General features: G+C 45.4%; 2 protein-coding genes across 2 annotated transcripts; both read right to left on the bottom strand.

The window, feature by feature from the left end:
- Positions 1-237: 237 nt before the first annotated feature.
- On the bottom strand, positions 238-2,146 carry LOC145653872 (heat shock 70 kDa protein-like). The gene has a single exon (XM_081708495.1). It carries the CDS (start codon positions 2,144-2,146, stop codon positions 380-382), a length of 1,767 nt encoding a protein of 588 aa, XP_081564621.1. The 3' UTR covers positions 238-379.
- A 13,864-nt stretch (positions 2,147-16,010) lies between these two features.
- LOC145653871 (heat shock 70 kDa protein-like) lies at positions 16,011-17,919 on the bottom strand. The gene has a single exon (XM_081708483.1). It carries the CDS (start codon positions 17,917-17,919, stop codon positions 16,153-16,155), a length of 1,767 nt encoding a protein of 588 aa, XP_081564609.1. The 3' UTR covers positions 16,011-16,152.
- Positions 17,920-20,377: the final 2,458 nt, after the last annotated feature.

Genomic DNA, 20,377 nt, shown 5'->3' with positions numbered 1-20,377 from the left:
TTCTTAATATATTTATTTTCATAAGAAAGATTACATTATGGACTGTCAAGACCACAAATTTAAGCCATTTTGTCCAGATCATTTTATTAACAATAAATATCAAAATATATTTAGATGAATATTTACAACACCGTAATATTTACCTTTTTGTAAAATGTTTCACTGGAAAAACATTGTAATGACAAATCTCACATATTGATAGTGTTACAAGGTTCTAAACGTTATTAATGCACTAGCAATGACAAAAGATGCTATTGTCCACATCAGCTAATTCTCCACATGCTGTGAAGCACAACTGAACAATACAGGCAACAACATTTTCTTCAGGAGAAACTAATTCAAAAAGAGCACTCTGAGTCCATACAAGAAGTTCACGTCCCTAATCGACCTCTTCAATAGTGGGCCCCTGGGTGCCGGCCCCTGAGCGGGCACGGGCCTGAGCTCCACAGCTTCCAGCTGGCATCCCTCCATGGTACAGTTTGGCGATGATGGGGTTGCACACCTTCTCCAGCTCCTTCAACTGATGTACGTACTCCTCCTTTTCAGCCAGCTGGTTGTTCTCCAGCCACATGATGGCTTGGTTGCACCTCTCAATGACTTTCTTCTTGTCATCCTCACTGATGTTGTTCTTCAAGTTCTCATCTTCCACACTGTTCTTCATGTTAAAGGCATAGGACTCCAGAGTGTTCTTAGCAGCAATCTTCTCTCTCTGCAGGTCATCCTCTGCCTTATATTTGTCTGCAACCTGCACCATCCTCTCAATCTCCTCCTTGCTCAGCCTGCCCTTATCGTTGGTGATGGTGATCTTGTTCACTTTGCCAGTGCTTTTGTCCACTGCCGACACATTCAAAATGCCATTGGCGTCAATGTCAAAGGTCACCTCAATCTGAGGGACTCCTCGAGGTGCAGGTGGGAGGCCCGTCAGCTGAAACTTCCCCAGCAGGTTGTTGTCTTTTGTCATGGCTCTTTCACCTTCGTAAACCTGGATCAGAACACCGGGCTGGTTGTCTGCATATGTGCTGAAGATCTGGGTCTGCTTGGTGGGGATGGTGGTGTTGCCATTGATGAGAGCGGTCATGACTCCACCTGCGGTCTCCATGCCCAGAGACAGCGGGGCCACATTCAGCAGCAACAGGTCCTGGACATTTCCAGATGTGTCGCCCATTAAGATGGCAGCCTGAACTGCGGCACCGGAAGCCACTGCCTCATCTGGATTGATGCTTTTGTTCAACTCTTTGCCGTTGAAGAAAGGCTGCAAAAGTTTCTGGATTTTGGGGATTCTCGTAGCACCTCCAACCAAGACAATGTCATGGATCTGGGATTTGTCCATTTTGGCATCTCTAAGGGCTTTCTCCACAGGATTCAGTGTTCCCCTGAACAGGTCAGAGCACAGCTCCTCAAAACGTGCTCTGGTAACAGAAGTGTAGAAGTCAATGCCCTCATACAGGGAGTCGATCTCGATGCTTGCCTGAGAGCTGGAGGACAGGGTTCTCTTGGCCCTCTCACAGGCTGTGCGCAATCTCCTCAGTGCACGCTTGTTCTGGCTGATGTCCTTCTTGCACTTCCTCTTAAACTCCTCCACAAAATGGTTGACCAGGCAGTTGTCAAAGTCCTCCCCACCCAGGTGTGTGTCTCCTGCTGTTGCTTTCACCTCAAAGATGCCATCTTCAATAGTCAGGATGGACACATCGAACGTACCCCCTCCTAAGTCAAAGATCAGCACATTGCGCTCTCCCTGCTTGCCTTTGTCCAGGCCGTAGGCGATCGCTGCAGCTGTGGGCTCATTGATTATCCTTAGGACGTTCAGCCCAGCAATCGCACCAGCAAATTTGGTTGCTTGCCTCTGAGAGTCATTGAAGTAGGCAGGTACAGTAATAACAGCGTTGGTTACCTTCTGACCCAGGTAGGCCTCTGCAGTTTCCTTCATTTTCACCAGGACCATGGAGGAGATCTCTTCAGGGTAAAAGGACTTCTTCTCTCCTTTGTACTCAACTTGCCCTGTTAAAGCCGTTGGTTTACTCCTCCTCGCTCGTGCGTTAGTTACCTGTCCGTGAACGCTGTGTCTTCCACGAGCTGCCGCTCGCGCTTTATATTCAAGCAGGTAACGCCCCCGTTCACCTCGCGACAGTTCTAGAGGTTTCTCCATTGCGCGAGCTCACCAACCGCGAGTCAGCCAGCGACGCCGCCAGTCCAACTGTAGACTACTGATGTCTCTGAGACCGAATTAGTCCGTAGAAATGAAACAAAGATCCAGGATGGTCTGAAAGGGGACAATACCAACAAATAACCAAACAAGTTGGAAAATGGGACATAAATGGGAAAGCGGAACCACATAGGCTATGTAAATGACTATAAATAAATGTTTTACTTTATCATAAAATTACTTCAGTCATTCCGGGCCAACGTAACGTTTCCTATTTCCCCACATTTAAGGACTGCTGTATATGTTATATTGTTCAATAAATCTGTATACAAAAGGTATTCATTAAACGTGTTTTTACTTAGATTAGTTTCAGTAGGACATTCGAGTAAAAGCAACAGAAAAAACGTGGTCCGTCCAGAACTTTCCCCCGCTGTGGTCTTGCGTCAGTGGTGGGCGTGGCCGCATCAGCTTGCTTTATTCTAATTGGTCTGATTCGCACGAGCGTTGGAGAAACAAAGAGAAATGTCAGGAAGTGAAGGGAGAGCGGTGTGGCCGGGAAGTTCATAAAATCAGAGGATTAATAAAACTGCGAGAGGGAACATGTGGATGCAGTGATCGAATACTCTGGGTCATTAGAGAGGGAAACACATTCACATGGCAAGCAGGAGACAAAACCAAAACAAAGACACGTGGCCATGGCAACGTGAAGGGTTGGTCTTCAGCCCGCCCTTCGCCATGGCCTGCCACTCCCTACGCTGAAGATGGAAATCACTGGACTGTATAAATTCTTATTGATAAATATTTATTATTCAGTACAGACACTACCTGAGATTTTCAGATCATTCCAAGGGGTTCCTACTTTTGCTAGGCCACATGCGCTTGAATACCTGACATACGGAACTGTTATGAGTTGCTCATAACAGAAAGAGGAAGAATGAAAAGCAATTTTGCTTTTTGATTTTAAAGAAGCGAAACTATCCCTTAGCTTATTTTGACTCAGTAATATGCCATAATTACATATGTGAATTCGTCAAAGACTAATTATTTGGGTTTCTATGTGCTTATATAGTTGATATGCTCTGTACTTGTGAGGTAGACGGTGGGCAGTTTATCTCGTATGCTGATCCCGCTCTCGTTTTGGAACGGGAACAAGGCCCCTGAACGTCACTAACTTTGTGGACCTGGTGAGGAAAACAAATACTAATTGTGACTTTTTTCATTCCCAATTTTTGGGGAAAAAAGACCTAAAACACTGGCATACACCTACATGATCTTACCTGACCTCACTAACGAAACCTTTTCTCCTAAGGGGATTTGGCACGAAATGACCCAAAGTTACCTGCCTCAGATGTTGAAGGCTGCTCATTGTCCTCCTCGGGACTGCTTAGATATACATCTTCCGTCTCATGGAGCATGCCAGCATCTTACATATCTATGGCGTTAACCTTTACTGAATTCCTCAAAGAAATCAGAATTTCACATTAAGTAGCTTAGCTATTTCTTACCTATAACTAGGTTAGCTAGTTAGCAGTAGCTAGATATCAACACCGTCAGACGTGTCAGTTATCGGTTTTACAGCATTTGTCATGAACATATCAGAGAGTGTTGATGCTGATCCTGATACCGTTAGTGAGGGTAAGTAGCTAACATTAGCTATGTTTGGTAAGTTGATGTTTAGCCAAACAGTAGCAAGCTAGCTAACTGAACTGTCTGGTACGTGTCATGAGATTGATGATGTGTCCTTAGGTAGGGGGGGGGGGGGGGGGCTACTGGGACTGTGTAATAACTTTGCCTACGTGGTTATGCTGAGTGCTGCCCAAGACATTTTAAAACAACAGGAATCTCAGAACACAACAGTGCGTGCAAATTATAGGTCTGTATATGCTTGTCTGCCTGTATTACAGTGTGCCTAGTTGCCTGCAGAAAAATTATCTTGTCACACAATTACAATAAATAATTTAATTTGCCAGAATAAAATTAATAAATGGCATCTAAAATTTCTCATACTGAATGCCTACCTCAGTGTGGCTATCTGTACAGGAAATGCACTGAAGCACTTTTGTAAGCTGTTCTGGAAAAGAGCCATCTGATAAATGCCATAAATGCTGATGAAGTTGCCTGGTAGCAGAGGGTACATGCTGAGTTGGCTGAGTGTGTTGCCCTGTGTATTTTGTAGACTCCAGCACCAGGTCTGCAGCAAACAAAGAGTGGAAACAGCAGCAACTCGAGTCGCTATGACTGCAACCCTGTGTCAACTGCAGTAAGTCTCTCGCATGCACAGAAACGAATGATGCATCCTGTATGTGTCCCATACCCTGATAGTTTTATCAACACACTGTCATTACATGTGCTAGTTATTTTCTTTTTTTGAACTGTGCCATGATGCAAGTTAATTGGCTTATTGTAAAGATGTGTTGGTATGCTTACAGACCTATTATTGTGTCTGTTCTGTCATATGCTATAATTCTTCTCTCTGTCTTCAGGCGGTCCTTCTGGCTGACATCATACCCACTCTACTAATCAAGCTAACAGCACTGTGTTTCTTACAAAAATGGTTTATGGGTACTGGCTACAAATATGTAGTATGAAAGGTCACAGTTTGAATTAGGAACACAAGTCTGACTGCCTAACATCAGTACCAGGGTGTAGATTTTCAGGGCCAAAAATGGGCCAAAAAAGATTTAACTAACTCTGAAAAGTCAAAAATTGCAAAAAGTGTTTCAGAGGGATGTAGCACTCTTAAAATTGCTAAGCTGTTGGGGCGTGATCACAGAACCCTCAAAGGTTTTGTTGCAAATAGTCAACAGGGTCGCAAGAAACGTGTTGAGAAAAAAAGACGGAAATTAACTGCCAAAGATTTGAGAAGAATCAAAAGTGCAGCGACCAGGAACCAATTATCCTCCAGTGCTGTCATATTCCAGAACTGCAACCTATCTGGAGTGCCCAGAAGTACAAGGTGTTCAGTACTCAGAGATATGGCCAAAGTAAGGAAGGCTGAAACCTGACCACCACTGAACAAGACATATAAGGTGAAATGTTCTTGTCATCACTGACAACCAGTTCTTGTCATCACTGACACATTTAAGAAGGCTAAATTAAAAGTCGTGGTGTTGTTCCAAATGCATAACTGCTTCCATACAGCAGAAACCACACATGCACATGCACCCCTGTAACTAGTCATTAGTAAATCATGACTCTTGTAGCACTGAAGAAGCATAAAGGCGGTCAATTAATTAAAAAAACAAACGAACAAAAAAAAAACCCATATATTTAATATGACGTGAGCTTCACATATACTGCTGCTGAGTATATGTGAAGAGAGGCAGGATTGGCGGGTGGGGATTGCCGGGTGGGGCTTGTCATAAATGATTTTGAGCTGTTTCATTCTAAATAGTTTAGAAGAGTGCAGATCTGCAAACTCCATCACAGTTTGGGCATCTGAAAATTACATGGACCATAAATATTTTTTATATTGTAAATCTGTGTAGTTTTATCCATCTTGCAACTTTTATTTCACTGTTTATATTGTACACTCAATTTGATCAGGTTTTATGTTCTATGATTTTATTATCCAGTGCATTACCATTATGTTTGTACTGTTTTTTATCTTGTGTGTACTATTTTGTTCTGAAGTTTTGAAAAGCCCTATACAACTAAAGTTTACTTATTATTATTATTATTATTAATAGTAGTAGTAGTACTAGTAGTAGTAGTAGTACAATCAAACGGTTTAGTTTAATGGTTTAGTTGGCTTTATTGAAGCTTCATGTTTTAATTCAGGCCACATGATCATAGTGATCTGAGTGTAGTCCTCTTCCTCCTCTTCATCTGTGATGGGCACAGTGATGCCAATCTGTCCATCCTCATCTAATATGGATGAAAGTAGAGGATGTTTGCACGGTGTTCATTTTCGTTTAGTCAGAGAAATAAGTTGATAAGCCTGCCTACATTGTGTTAATGTTACTCTAATGCAGCATATTTACCTGGGGAACGGGACGTCCTGCGTGACTGAGCTCAGCGATGGCAGGCTTGGGAGGTCCGCATGCAGGCAGGCAAGGAGGGAGAGAGGCTGGGGAGGCAGGTAGGGATAGAGGGAGTGGGGCTGGGGAGGCAGACAGATAGGCAGGCAGGGAAAGAGGGAGGAAAGTTGGAATGGAGGGAGGAAGGCTGCAGAGGCAGGCAGGCATGCAAGCAGGCAGGTAGGCTGGAACTGAGGGAGGCCGAGGAGGCAGAGAGGGAGGCTGGAGAGGCATACAGGCAAGCAAGCAGGGAGGGAGTGAGGGAGGCAGGGGAGGAAGGGAGGCCATCAGGGAGAGAAGGAGGGAGGCTGGGGAGGCAAGCAGGTAGGGAGGGAGTTAGAGAGGCTGGGGTGGGAGTGCGGCAAGCAGGGAGGCCAATAGGGAGAGACGGAGGGAGGCTGAGGAGGGAGGGAGGGAGGCTGGGAAGCTGGCGTGGAAAGAGGGAGGAAGGCTGGGGAGGCAAGCAGGCAGTTGGCAGGAACTGAGGGAGGCCGAGGAGGCAGAGAGGGAGGCTGGAGAGACATACAGGCAAGCAAGCAGGGAGGGAGTGAGGGAGGCAGGGGAGGAAGGGAGGCCAGCAGGCAGGCAAGAAGGCAAGCAGCTAGGGAGGGAGTGAGAGAGGCTGGGGTGGGAGTGCGGCAGGCAGGCAGACAGGGTGGGAGGGAAGGCTGGGGTGGTAGGAAGAGAAGGATGCTGGGGATACATGCAGCCAGACAAGCAACATGTGACCCGTACTCCAGGGGAAGGCAGGGAATACATGCGGCTGGACAATTAGAATGGAGACCCAGACTCCGGGTGGAGGCCGGGTATAACCAGAGCTGGACGATTTGAATAGAGACCCAGACTCCAGGGAGAGACTGGGGATACATGCAGCTGGACAAGCAGCATGGAGTCCCAGACTCTGGGTGGAGGCTGGGGATACATACGGCCAGAATGTTTGAATGGAGACCCAGACTCCAAGGAGACCCTGGGGATGCATGCGGCTGGATGAGCAGCATGGAGACCCAGATTCCAGATGGAGGCTGGGGATATATACAGCCAGAGGATTTGAATTGAGACCCAGACTCCTGGTGGAGGCTGGGGACACCCGGAGCTGGAAGATTTGAATAGAGACCCAGACTCCAGGGAGACAGTGTCAATACATGCAACTGGACAAGCAGCATGGAGACTCAGACTCCGGATGGAGCCTGGGGATACATACGGCCAGAGTATTTGAATAGACACCCAGACTCTGGGGAGCCTATGTGGATACATGCAGCCAGACGAGTAACATGTGACCCGTACTCCAGGGGAAGGCAGGGAATACATGCGGCTGGACAATTAGAATGGAGACCCAGACTCCGGGTGGAGGCCGGGTATAACCAGAGCTGGACGATTTGAATAGAGACCCAGACTCCAGGGAGAGACTGGGGATACATGCAGCTGGACAAGCAGCATGGAGTCCCAGACTCTGGGTGGAGGCTGGGGATACATACGGCCAGAATGTTTGAATGGAGACCCAGACTCCAAGGAGACCCTGGGGATGCATGCGGCTGGATGAGCAGCATGGAGACCCAGATTCCAGATGGAGGCTGGGGATATATACAGCCAGAGGATTTGAATTGATACCCAGACTCCTGGTGGAGGCTGGGGACACCCGGAGCTGGAAGATTTGAATAGAGACCCAGACTCCAGGGAGACAGTGTCAATACATGCAACTGGACAAGCAGCATGGAGACTCAGACTCCGGATGGAGCCTGGGGATACATACGGCCAGAGTATTTGAATAGACACCCAGACTCTGGGGAGCCTATGTGGATACATGCGGCCAGACGAGCAGCATGGAGACCCAGACTCCGCGCGGAGGTTCATGATACATGCTGTTCATCTGGCCACATCTAACCCCAGTCTACCTCCCTTCCTCTTTCCCCACCCTCCCTCCCTCACTGCCTGCCTGCCTTTCTCCTTCACTCCCCAGCTCCCCTCCCTCCTTGCCTATCTGTCTGCATGCCTGCCTCCCCATCCTTCCTCCCTCCCTCCCTCCGTTCCTCCCTGCCTGCCTGACACAGCGAAGCATTCACCCTTGCCACGCTCACTCTCCATCGTTCTGCAGAAAACATGAGACGGAGCTTTCAGCTGGGGGCTGACGATGAGTCTTGAAGCTGGCTGGAGCAACAGTCTGTCCATCCTTGTCTAATATGGATGAAAGTAGAGGATGTTTGCACGGTGTTCATTTTCGTTTAGTCAGAGAAATAAGTTGATAAGCCTGCCTACATTGTGTTAATGTTACTCTAATGCAGCATATTTACCTGGGGAACGGGACGTCCTGCTTGACTGAGCTCAGCGATGGCAGGGTTTGGAGGTCCGTAACCAGGCAGGCAAGGAGGGAGAGAGGCTGGGCAGACAGGCAGGCAGGGAAGGAGGAAGGCGGGTGAGGCAGGCAGGCATGCATGCATGCATGGAGGGAGGGAGGGAGGCTGGGGAGGCAAGCAGGCAGGCAGGCAGGAAGTAAGTAAGGAAGGCCGAGGAGGCAGGGCAAGAGGGAGGGACGCAAGCAAGCAGGGATGGAGTGAGGGAGGCTAGGGACGAAGAGAGGCCAGCAGCGAGAGAGGGAGGGAGGCTGGGGACGCAAGCAGGCAGGCAAGAAGGCAAGCAGGTAGGGAGGGAGTGAGAGAGGCTGGGGCGGGAGTGAGGCAGGCAGGCAGACAGGGTGGGAGGGAAGGCTGGGGTGGTAGGAAGAGAGGGAGGCTGGGGATACATGCAGCCAGAGAAGCAACATGTAACCTATACTCCAGCGGATGGCTGGGAATACATGCGGCCAGACAATTGGAATGGAAACCCAGACTCCAGGGAGAGGCTGTGGATACATACAGCCAGAGGATTGGAATGGAGACCCAGACTCCAGGGAGACCCTGGTGAGCATGCGGCTGGATGAGCAGCATGGAGACGCAGACTCCAGATGGAGGCTGGGGATACATATGGCCAGAGGATATGAATGGAGACCCAGACTCCTGGTGGAGGCTGGGGACATGCGGAGCTGGAGGATTTCAATAGAGACCCAGACTCCAGGGAGACAGTGTCGATACATGCGGCTGGACAAGCAGCATGGAGACCCAGACTCCGGATGGAGGCTGGGGATACATACAGCCAGAGGATTTGAATGGAGACCCAGACTCCTGGTGGAGGCTGGGGACACCTGGAGCTGGAAGATTTGAATAGAGACCCAGACTCCAGGGAGACAGTGTCAATACATGTGACTGGACAAGTAGCATGGAGACCCAGACTCCGCGCGGAGGTTCATGATACATGCTGTTCATTTGGCCACATCTAACCCCAGTCTACCTCCCTTCCTCTTTCCCCACCCTCCCTCCCTCACTGCCTGCCTGCCTTCTCCTTCACTCCCCAGCTCCCCTCCCTCCTTGCCTATCTGTCTGAATACCTGCCTCCCCATCCTTCCTCCCTCCATCCCTCCCTTCTTTCCTGTCTGCCTGCCTCCTTAGACTCCCTCCCTCATTTTCTGCCTGCCTCCCTCCCTGTCTGCCTGCCTGGCACATTGATGTGTTCGCCCTTGCCGCACGCTCACTCCCCGTTGTTGTGCAGCAAACATGAGACGGAGCTTTCAGCTTGGGGCTGACGATAAGTTTTGAAGCTGGCTGGAGCAACAGTCTGTCCATCTTCGTCTAATATGGATGAAAGTAAAGGATGTTTGACCCACTGTCAGAAAAGCATTGCTAAAAACAAGTGTTTATCTCGGCGTCGTATAATTGTGATGGATTGGACAATTTGGAACTGGTTCCCGATTCCCGTCACTTTGCTTCATGATTGAAAACGTTGATTGTGTGTTGAAAACAGATGGGGTTTTTTATATAAGTGGCTGTGAATAGATTTGCTTTTGCTATTAAAGTGTGTTCTTCCTAACATCATACCTTCTCAGATTCACTATTAATTTGAGTTGTCTCTTGTTTATAGTCTCAGACTGCTACTTATGTATCTTACACAAAATTGAATGTTTCCCATTGCAAAGCCAAGACTATTCTGACATATTAAAGGAAGCGTTATTAAAATGACTTCATTCTGGTTACCATGGTATTAAGACTGGAACGCTTTGAGAATACCAACTCCGGACAGATAAACAGAAAACCTATAGTAGAGATGATGCATAAAATGACTGCTTGATGAAAATAGATATTTACTCTCATGTGCAGGAGAAGCTGCCGCATCTCTCGCCTCCTTCAGTGTCTGCTGCTCCTCCCTCGTCTTCCTCGGCCACTTTCCCGGCGTCCCCTCATCCGCTGCCTTGTGGTGTCCCAGGTGGAAAAGGAATACTCACACTGCGATGTGGGGGGTTGGTGCCGATGTCTACTCTATACGTAAAAGGATGGATTCTGTTTCAACGAAAATCCGTGTCAGTTTAAAACCAGGGTAACATGGTAAACCACAAAGTTAGTTTTCAGCTCATGAGGCACAGCTTTGGAAATACCCGAGACAAATGCCAATAATTACCAATATCTGAGCTGCGTGATTTTATCCCCAACACTTCTTAAAATTGTATTAAGAAAATATAAGTATTTCCTTACAAGCTTGATTTCGCGTCAATTGTAACATATAATTCGATGAAGAAGTTGTTTTGGTCTATAAATCTAATCGCATTATCTTCTTAATGACAATCGGAACACGTTCGCGCTAATATTTTGTTGACACAATGACGAAATAATACACGCTTGTTTCACCAAGACCAGTCGCGATGCACGCGCCCATTTAACAGGCGTAATAATGACCGTTGCTAAGCAACCTGCGCTGCTACGTAGCAAAATTGCTACTCGTACTCACTGTGGCAAGATAGTTCGCTGTTTCCTACTAGATTACCAAGTATAGAGCAAAACAAAACCCACCGACAGTGAAATACATAAATCAATCGAATTACATAGTTCATATAAACCACACTGACCTCTAAACAAAGCAGTGTAACAACAACGGTTACCTCGGTTACCAATTTGCTCCTAAGTCTCTGAATCAGGCCTGCGTTGTTATAGCTAGACATCAGAAGAACTGCAACGATGTCTGCATCGCAGCCACCCTGCTATCGCAACGTTTAAAACTGTTCCCAAAGACGCTGCCTATGAAATCTGAACATACACCTGTTCCCGTCTAGGCGTAAATTTTACGGACGGTCCTGTGGAAAATTTAGCTTGTGACCGGTGGATAAAACCTTACACTAGCAGTTAGCCAGTCGAAAAGATCAGATACGATCAGAACGGAGTCGGGCGGTTTGCCTTTATCGTGTGCTGTGTTGCTTTACGCCCTGTAATCTCCACCTCGCTGGGTGAACGGCTTATCCGTAAATAAGGTCAAGTAGCATACCGTCTATCCACAGATAAGAATTAATGGAAGAAATTAATTAGCTAACAGTATCTATGTAAATGTATGTATACACACCAACGGTGAAAGTTCCTGCCTCAAATCGGACACGTTTCAAAGCTTTAAAACTTGTCTCGTGAAATGACCGTATTTATACCTTTTTGTAGCCACATAGTGATGTCACAACGATGTGACGTCATAATGGACCGTGCCATTAGGCCTAGCGCTTTATTAGTAGGACTCTACTAATTTCAGAAGAAAATCAGTTAATTTCACTGACCTGTTTTATCAAAAATATTTCACGAATTTTAGGATACAAATTAATTTGCTACATTTCACGGAATGTATTAAATAACACTTCACAAGCTTCATGGTAGGATAGTCACTTAGTCTCACTAGGCCTGCCATCCTAAGATAATTGCCTTTGTCTGAGTGGTAAGCACTGAACATCAGGAGACGTTGTTGGGCTTCATTCCTTCTCACTGAGAATTCGTGGATAGGCAGCCCCGTACTGACTTTAGTTTAGCCTGGAACCGTAAATAACTTCCAAAACATAACAGCGATGTTTGTAAAGCAACGTTTTTTAAAACCAGAATCAGGAATGTTCATGAAAAAGAAACCCACATCAGCAATCAAAAGGAGAAATAGTGCAGGTCATTTCCCAGTTACTTTTGTTTTCTTTTACTCTGCTCTGTAGGCTTCAGCATAAATCCTTAGGAGGCCTCTTTGACAGGCCTCTAGGCGCCTCAGTCAAAGGCCTCTAGAGGACTCAGTCCTTGGTTCAAGGATGAACAGCCCGGCCAAGTGTTTGCTACCTGCTATTGTTGTTCTTGTGCCTTGGACTGTACTCGTGTTTTTTCACTTTTGACTCATACATTTGCCCCTTTTTCCTCTGCGTTCATTCTGGTTTTGACCCTGTTTTTGCCTTTGGACCTTGATTTTTGGCCGTACCCTGTTTTGTGCTCCTTTTGTTAAAACCCCTTACCTGCATATGGATCCTTCTCACCACTCTGAGCCTCATTTATTACATTAATATAAGCTGCTTGCTTTCATTTTAGTTGCTTTGTTTGATTTGCTAAGAACATGATGCTCAGATATCACCTCACATCACTTCTCTGTATGTTTTCTTAGACCTATTTAATTTCTGGCTTTTTTTGAACTATTTGTTTAGCATTGTCATTGTAGTGTTGAGTCTCCCAATACATGTAGGCTATCTTACTAATACTAAGTTCCTCACTGCACCTAACACTTTCCTAATGATGATGAGACTAGAAAGAACTGAAATGGTCTTAGAATCATTAAGTCACATAGCCTATGTTTTGCTGTATACTAAAACATTTCTACTGACAATGAAGTATAATAGTTATTGTAACAGATCTTAGTGTAATAGTGTAACATTGGGTGCTAAGAGTTGTTTGTTGTTTGCATTATTCAAACAACTTGGCACACAAACATCTGGTGCATGCAAATGTCACCAACTGCTAGATGATTCCAGAAAGCACTAGAGAACAGTCTAATATACTGAGTGCTGTTCAAGAATCTGGAATGGCCGATGAACAGTTAATGGTTATAAAATGTTATAAACCCACTGATGAACAATTAATACTTATAAAATGTTATAAACCCACTGATGAACAATTAATGGTTATACATGTTATGTGTTCTGCAGATCAACAAAAAATGTCAAATGCTAATCAGAAATGCCTAGCACAACAAATTTCTATTATGAGAGAGACCAAAAGAGCATGTGGGCTCCCAGGAGACATAGTTCCTGTCTGAAAAGAGAATGAAGCCAATCTTCATGGACCCGGGGCCAGCTCTTTAAAGGGAAGTCATCACCCCCCTTTTCCACAGTCTGCACCTGTGGACACAAACCCATGGGCACCCATGTGCTGGTACATGTAACAGCAAATGAAATCTAGAAATAACAACAAAATGTCTTACCCAAAAGAAGCCCCCAATGAAATATTTTTTGTTTAGGCATGCAGAATGTTCAGTGTAACCTATACCTGGTTTCTCTGACATAGGTTCCTTTTCCATCTTTTGTATGGTAAAGCATCAGTATCTCATCACTATTCACTGATCAAGCTCATCACTGCTGTCCTCCTCTTCATCTTCATCGGTGCCACCCCAACAGTCTCTCCTACTCAGAGCTCAAAGTAGGCCGGTACTCACTGGTACGCAGGACCGGCACGTCTACATTTTATTATTTGGCTTTTTTTTCTTTTTTTTGCGTAACAGCACTTCTCTAGCTGATGCTCATGTGTTCCTGTTCTCTCTACAATTCTATTACAGGACAAGTAACATTAATGCTGGACAAGAAACGGAACCTTAATGCTAGTCTACGTGATGTTAATGAGAAATAATGATGTTGGCTTGGCTCCAAAAGGGCACATACAGTCAGGCACTGACACAACAGAGCTTCAACCAGAACTAGTATTAAATATATGCGGGGACCTGGCCACCACCCTGGGCCAGCCAACCCACCCAGGCTCAGGCAAGGACCCAACCCAAACAAGGCCATTACTTTTTGGCTGTCTCTTCTTTTGTGTATCTCCACAGACTGCACACCAGTGTTGTTTATCTACAGTTCCCATATCATCCCAGCCATTCAACAGATGATGCAATTGCTCCAACTCTTCCTCTGACCCTTATCCATCTGAACAAAAAGACACATACGTTAGAATGCTGTTCTGACTGGGAAATCCCCATCAGTCTGGATCAGGATCAATGTCTCCAGCACCACTACACTGAACACTGTTACCCGTAGTGTTGTGTGCTCAGTCCACTGTTGTTCACTTTGCTGACCCAAAACTGCAGCGATGCACAGCTTGAACCACGTCATCAAGTTCACTGATGACAAGACTGTGGGGGGGTCTCATCAGCGGGATGATGAGTCAGCATACAGAGAGGAAGTGCAGTGGCAAAGTCAAGAAACTGTCTCTGAATGTGGAAAAAACTAAAGAGATGGTGGATGACTTTAGGAAAGTACATGGTGATCAATCTCCAGTCAATATCAATATCCAGTCAATATCAATATCAGCTCCTTTGTGGAAATCATCACAAGCACCAAGTTCATTGGTGTCCACCTAGCAGAGAACCTCACCTGGACCCTCAAAACCAGCTCCATAGCCAAGAAAACCCAGCAGTAATTCCTACTTCTAGCTCATCCCCCTACCACTATCCTCACCATGTTCTACAATAGAGCGCATCCTGAGCAGCTGCTTCACTACCTGGTTTGGGAATTGCTCTGTCTCAGATGGCAAAACCCCGAGGAGAATAGAATGAACAGCCGAAAAGGTCCTCAGGGTCTCTCTCCCCACGGTCCTGGAAGAACATTATTTATATTTGTATGTTTATAGCTACTAAGACAATAAAAAGCGTCTTGACCTCTCTTTTGACCTCTTGATCTTTGTTTACCAGACTAGATCTTAAGTTATGGGCCACCCATTGTATTTCTTCTGTAACCAGGCCCCACCTTTGATCTTTATGCCCTTCTGAAGATCTGTCATTTTGCTGACTTCGAGTTGGCTTTATCTTGGTTTGAAGTTTCCGATTTCAAGGGGCACAGAGGAAGTGGCCTGTTGCTTGTATACTGTATCCTAGGATCTTGAGCATAACTATAGCAGTGGTATATACCAGTTTGTTGGTTTCAGTTATACAGGTTGTTGGTATTGTGCTTATTGCTGCATTTACATCTGCAAGCATACTGTCTGATGGTAGCTTACCACCAAGTTAGGTGAGCCTCAAGCAGTGGATGACAGTAGTTACCTTGGTCATGATCATCATCTGCATGGCCACAGTTGGACCACACAATGTCCACATTACAGTTTGGCTCTGGTGGATTCCAGGTGCAGTCTGCACTTTCTGTCTCAGATGCAATACGTGTTCTGTTTGGGCATCTTTACATTATTATTATACTTTACATACAAAATATAACAGAATCCAGTATTATTTATTATCTTTTATATACGGTGAATATAAAGTTTTTCCTTCTTTTTATATTGTATATTGTACAGCAGAAACCACACATACACATGCACCCCTGTAACTATAGTGATTAGTAAATCATGCCTTCTAGCACTGATGAAACAAAAAAGGGGTCAATTATGAAAAAAAAAAAAGGTATATAATTTAATGTGATGTGAGCTTCACATATAGTGCTGCTGAGTATTTGTAGGACTAACACACCATTTCAGTTTAATTACATTTATTTAATTAGATTTCAGGAGCTCAAAAAGCTAAAAATGTTTTTTATGTTTCCTTAGTTTTTCTTCTTAATATATTTATTTTCATAAGAAAGATTACATTATGGACTGTCAAGACCACAAATTTAAGCCATTTTGTCCAGATCATTTTATTAACAATAAATATCAAAATATATTTAGATGAATATTTACAACACCGTAATATTTACCTTTTTGTAAAATGTTTCACTGGAAAAACATTGTAATGACAAATCTCACATATTGATAGTGTTACAAGGTTCTAAACGTTATTAATGCACTAGCAATGACAAAAGATGCTATTGTCCACATCAGCTAATTCTCCACATGCTGTGAAGCACAACTGAACAATACAGGCAACAACATTTTCTTCAGGAGAAACTAATTCAAAAAGAGCACTCTGAGTCCATACAAGAAGTTCACGTCCCTAATCGACCTCTTCAATAGTGGGCCCCTGGGTGCCGGCCCCTGAGCGGGCACGGGCCTGAGCTCCACAGCTTCCAGCTGGCATCCCTCCATGGTACAGTTTGGCGATGATGGGGTTGCACACCTTCTCCAGCTCCTTCAACTGATGTACGTACTCCTCCTTTACAACCAGCTGGTTGTTCTCCAGCCACATGATGGCTTGGTTGCACCTCTCAATGACTTTCTTCTTGTCATCCTCACTGATGTTGTTCTTCAAGTTCTCATCTTCCACACTGTTCTTCATGTTAAAGGCATAGGACTCCAGAGTGTTCTTAGCAGCAATCTTCTCTCTCTGCAGGTCATCCTCTGCCTTATGTTTGTCTGCAACCTGCACCATCCTCTCAATCTCCTCCTTGCTCAGCCTGCCCTTATCGTTGGTGATGGTGATCTTGTTCACTTTGCCAGTGCTTTTGTCCACTGCCGACACATTCAAAATGCCATTGGCGTCAATGTCAAAGGTCACCTCAATCTGAGGGACTCCTCGAGGTGCAGGTGGGAGGCCCGTCAGCTGAAACTTCCCCAGCAGGTTGTTGTCTTTTGTCATGGCTCTTTCACCTTCGTAAACCTGGATCAGAACACCGGGCTGGTTGTCTGCATATGTGCTGAAGATCTGGGTCTGCTTGGTGGGGATGGTGGTGTTGCCATTGATGAGAGCGGTCATGACTCCACCTGCGGTCTCCATGCCCAGAGACAGCGGGGCCACATTCAGCAGCAACAGGTCCTGGACATTTCCAGATGTGTCGCCCATTAAGATGGCAGCCTGAACTGCGGCACCGGAAGCCACTGCCTCATCTGGATTGATGCTTTTGTTCAACTCTTTGCCGTTGAAGAAAGGCTGCAAAAGTTTCTGGATTTTGGGGATTCTCGTAGCACCTCCAACCAAGACAATGTCATGGATCTGGGATTTGTCCATTTTGGCATCTCTAAGGGCTTTCTCCACAGGATTCAGTGTTCCCCTAAACAGGTCAGAGCACAGCTCCTCAAAACGTGCTCTGGTAACAGAAGTGTAGAAGTCAATGCCCTCATACAGGGAGTCGATCTCGATGCTTGCCTGAGAGCTGGAGGACAGGGTTCTCTTGGCCCTCTCACAGGCTGTGCGCAATCTCCTCAGTGCACGCTTGTTCTGGCTGATGTCCTTCTTGCACTTCCTCTTAAACTCCTCCACAAAATGGTTGACCAGGCAGTTGTCAAAGTCCTCCCCACCCAGGTGTGTGTCTCCTGCTGTTGCTTTCACCTCAAAGATGCCATCTTCAATAGTCAGGATGGACACATCGAACGTACCCCCTCCTAAGTCAAAGATCAGCACATTGCGCTCTCCCTGCTTGCCTTTGTCCAGGCCGTAGGCGATCGCTGCAGCTGTGGGCTCATTGATTATCCTTAGGACGTTCAGCCCAGCAATCGCACCAGCAAATTTGGTTGCTTGCCTCTGAGAGTCATTGAAGTAGGCAGGTACAGTAATAACAGCGTTGGTTACCTTCTGACCCAGGTAGGCCTCTGCAGTTTCCTTCATTTTCACCAGGACCATGGAGGAGATCTCTTCAGGGTAAAAGGACTTCTTCTCTCCTTTGTACTCAACTTGCCCTGTTAAAGCCGTTGGTTTACTCCTCCTCGCTCGTGCGTTAGTTACCTGTCCGTGAACGCTGTGTCTTCCACGAGCTGCCGCTCGCGCTTTATATTCAAGCAGGTAACGCCCCCGTTCACCTCGCGACAGTTCTAGAGGTTTCTCCATTGCGCGAGCTCACCAACCGCGAGTCAGCCAGCGACGCCGCCAGTCCAACTGTAGACTACTGATGTCTCTGAGACCGAATTAGTCCGTAGAAATGAAACAAAGATCCAGGATGGTCTGAAAGGGGACAATACCAACAAATAACCAAACAAGTTGGAAAATGGGACATAAATGGGAAAGCGGAACCACATAGGCTATGTAAATGACTATAAATAAATGTTTTACTTTATCATAAAATTACTTCAGTCATTCCGGGCCAACGTAACGTTTCCTATTTCCCCACATTTAAGGACTGCTGTATATGTTATATTGTTCAATAAATCTGTATACAAAAGGTATTCATTAAACGTGTTTTTACTTAGATTAGTTTCAGTAGGACATTCGAGTAAAAGCAACAGAAAAAACGTGGTCCGTCCAGAACTTTCCCCCGCTGTGGTCTTGCGTCAGTGGTGGGCGTGGCCGCATCAGCTTGCTTTATTCTAATTGGTCTGATTCGCACGAGCGTTGGAGAAACAAAGAGAAATGTCAGGAAGTGAAGGGAGAGCGGTGTGGCCGGGAAGTTCATAAAATCAGAGGATTAATAAAACTGCGAGAGGGAACATGTGGATGCAGTGATCGAATACTCTGGGTCATTAGAGAGGGAAACACATTCACATGGCAAGCAGGAGACAAAACCAAAACAAAGACACGTGGCCATGGCAACGCGAAGGGTTGGTCTTCAGCCCGCCCTTCGCCATGGCCTGCCACTCCCTACGCTGAAGATGGAAATCACTGGACTGTATAAATTCTTATTGATAAATATTTATTATTCAGTACAGACACTACCTGAGATTTTCAGATCATTCCAAGGGGTTCCTACTTTTGCTAGGCCACATGCGCTTGAATACCTGACATACGGAACTGTTATGAGTTGCTCATAACAGAAAGAGGAAGAATGAAAAGCAATTTTGCTTTTTGATTTTAAAGAAGCGAAACTATCCCTTAGCTTATTTTGACTCAGTAATATGCCATAATTACATATGTGAATTCGTCAAAGACTAATTATTTGGGTTTCTATGTGCTTATATAGTTGATATGCTCTGTACTTGTGAGGTAGACGGTGGGCAGTTTATCTCGTATGCTGATCCCGCTCTCGTTTTGGAACGGGAACAAGGCCCCTGAACGTCACTAACTTTGTGGACCTGGTGAGGAAAACAAATACTAATTGTGACTTTTTTCATTCCCAATTTTTGGGGAAAAAAGACCTAAAACACTGGCATACACCTACATGATCTTACCTGACCTCACTAACGAAACCTTTTCTCCTAAGGGGATTTGGCACGAAATGACCCAAAGTTACCTGCCTCAGATGTTGAAGGCTGCTCATTGTCCTCCTCGGGACTGCTTAGATATACATCTTCCGTCTCATGGAGCATGCCAGCATCTTACATATCTATGGCGTTAACCTTTACTGAATTCCTCAAAGAAATCAGAATTTCACATTAAGTAGCTTAGCTATTTCTTACCTATAACTAGGTTAGCTAGTTAGCAGTAGCTAGATATCAACACCGTCAGACGTGTCAGTTATCGGTTTTACAGCATTTGTCATGAACATATCAGAGAGTGTTGATGCTGATCCTGATACCGTTAGTGAGGGTAAGTAGCTAACATTAGCTATGTTTGGTAAGTTGATGTTTAGCCAAACAGTAGCAAGCTAGCTAACTGAACTGTCTGGTACGTGTCATGAGATTGATGATGTGTCCTTAGGTAGCAGATCTTGACACCGGTTGAGGAATCAAAGCCGATTTTGTTTAGTGTGTTCCACTAGTCAGATAACTAGCTAGCTAACTAAATGGATGAGGAAAGCAGTAATTTGTGTGAGGGCGTGTTGTTGGTTATGTGAACATTACTGATTATATTTGTGTAAACTCAACCCTTTACCTCTCTCTCTCTCTCTGTGTGTGTGTGTGTGTGTGGGCTACTGGGACTGTGTAATAACTTTGCCTACGTGGTTATGCTGAGTGCTGCCCAAGACATTTTAAAACAACAGGAATCTCAGAACACAACAGTGCGTGCAAATTATAGGTCTGTATATGCTTGTCTGCCTGTATTACAGTGTGCCTAGTTGCCTGCAGAAAAATGATCTTGTCACACAATTACAATAAATAATTTAATTTGCCAGAATAAAATTAATAAATGGCATCTAAAATTTCTCATACTGAATGCCTACCTCAGTGTGGCTATCTGTACAGGAAATGCACTGAAGCACTTTTGTAAGCTGTTCTGGAAAAGAGCCATCTGATAAATGCCATAAATGCTGATGAAGTTGCCTGGTAGCAGAGGGTACATGCTGAGTTGGCTGAGTGTGTTGCCCTGTGTATTTTGTAGACTCCAGCACCAGGTCTGCAGCAAACAAAGAGTGGAAACAGCAGCAACTCGAGTCGCTATGACTGCAACCCTGTGTCAACTGCAGTAAGTCTCT

The sequence above is a fragment of the Electrophorus electricus genome, chromosome 3, assembly GCF_041902795.1.
Source record: "Electrophorus electricus isolate QZ-2024a chromosome 3, ASM4190279v1, whole genome shotgun sequence".
In the NCBI taxonomy this organism is placed as follows: Eukaryota; Metazoa; Chordata; class Actinopteri; order Gymnotiformes; family Gymnotidae; genus Electrophorus; species Electrophorus electricus.
Note: the sequence above shows the minus strand (reverse complement) of the source record. Positions and strands in the feature narration are given on the sequence as shown.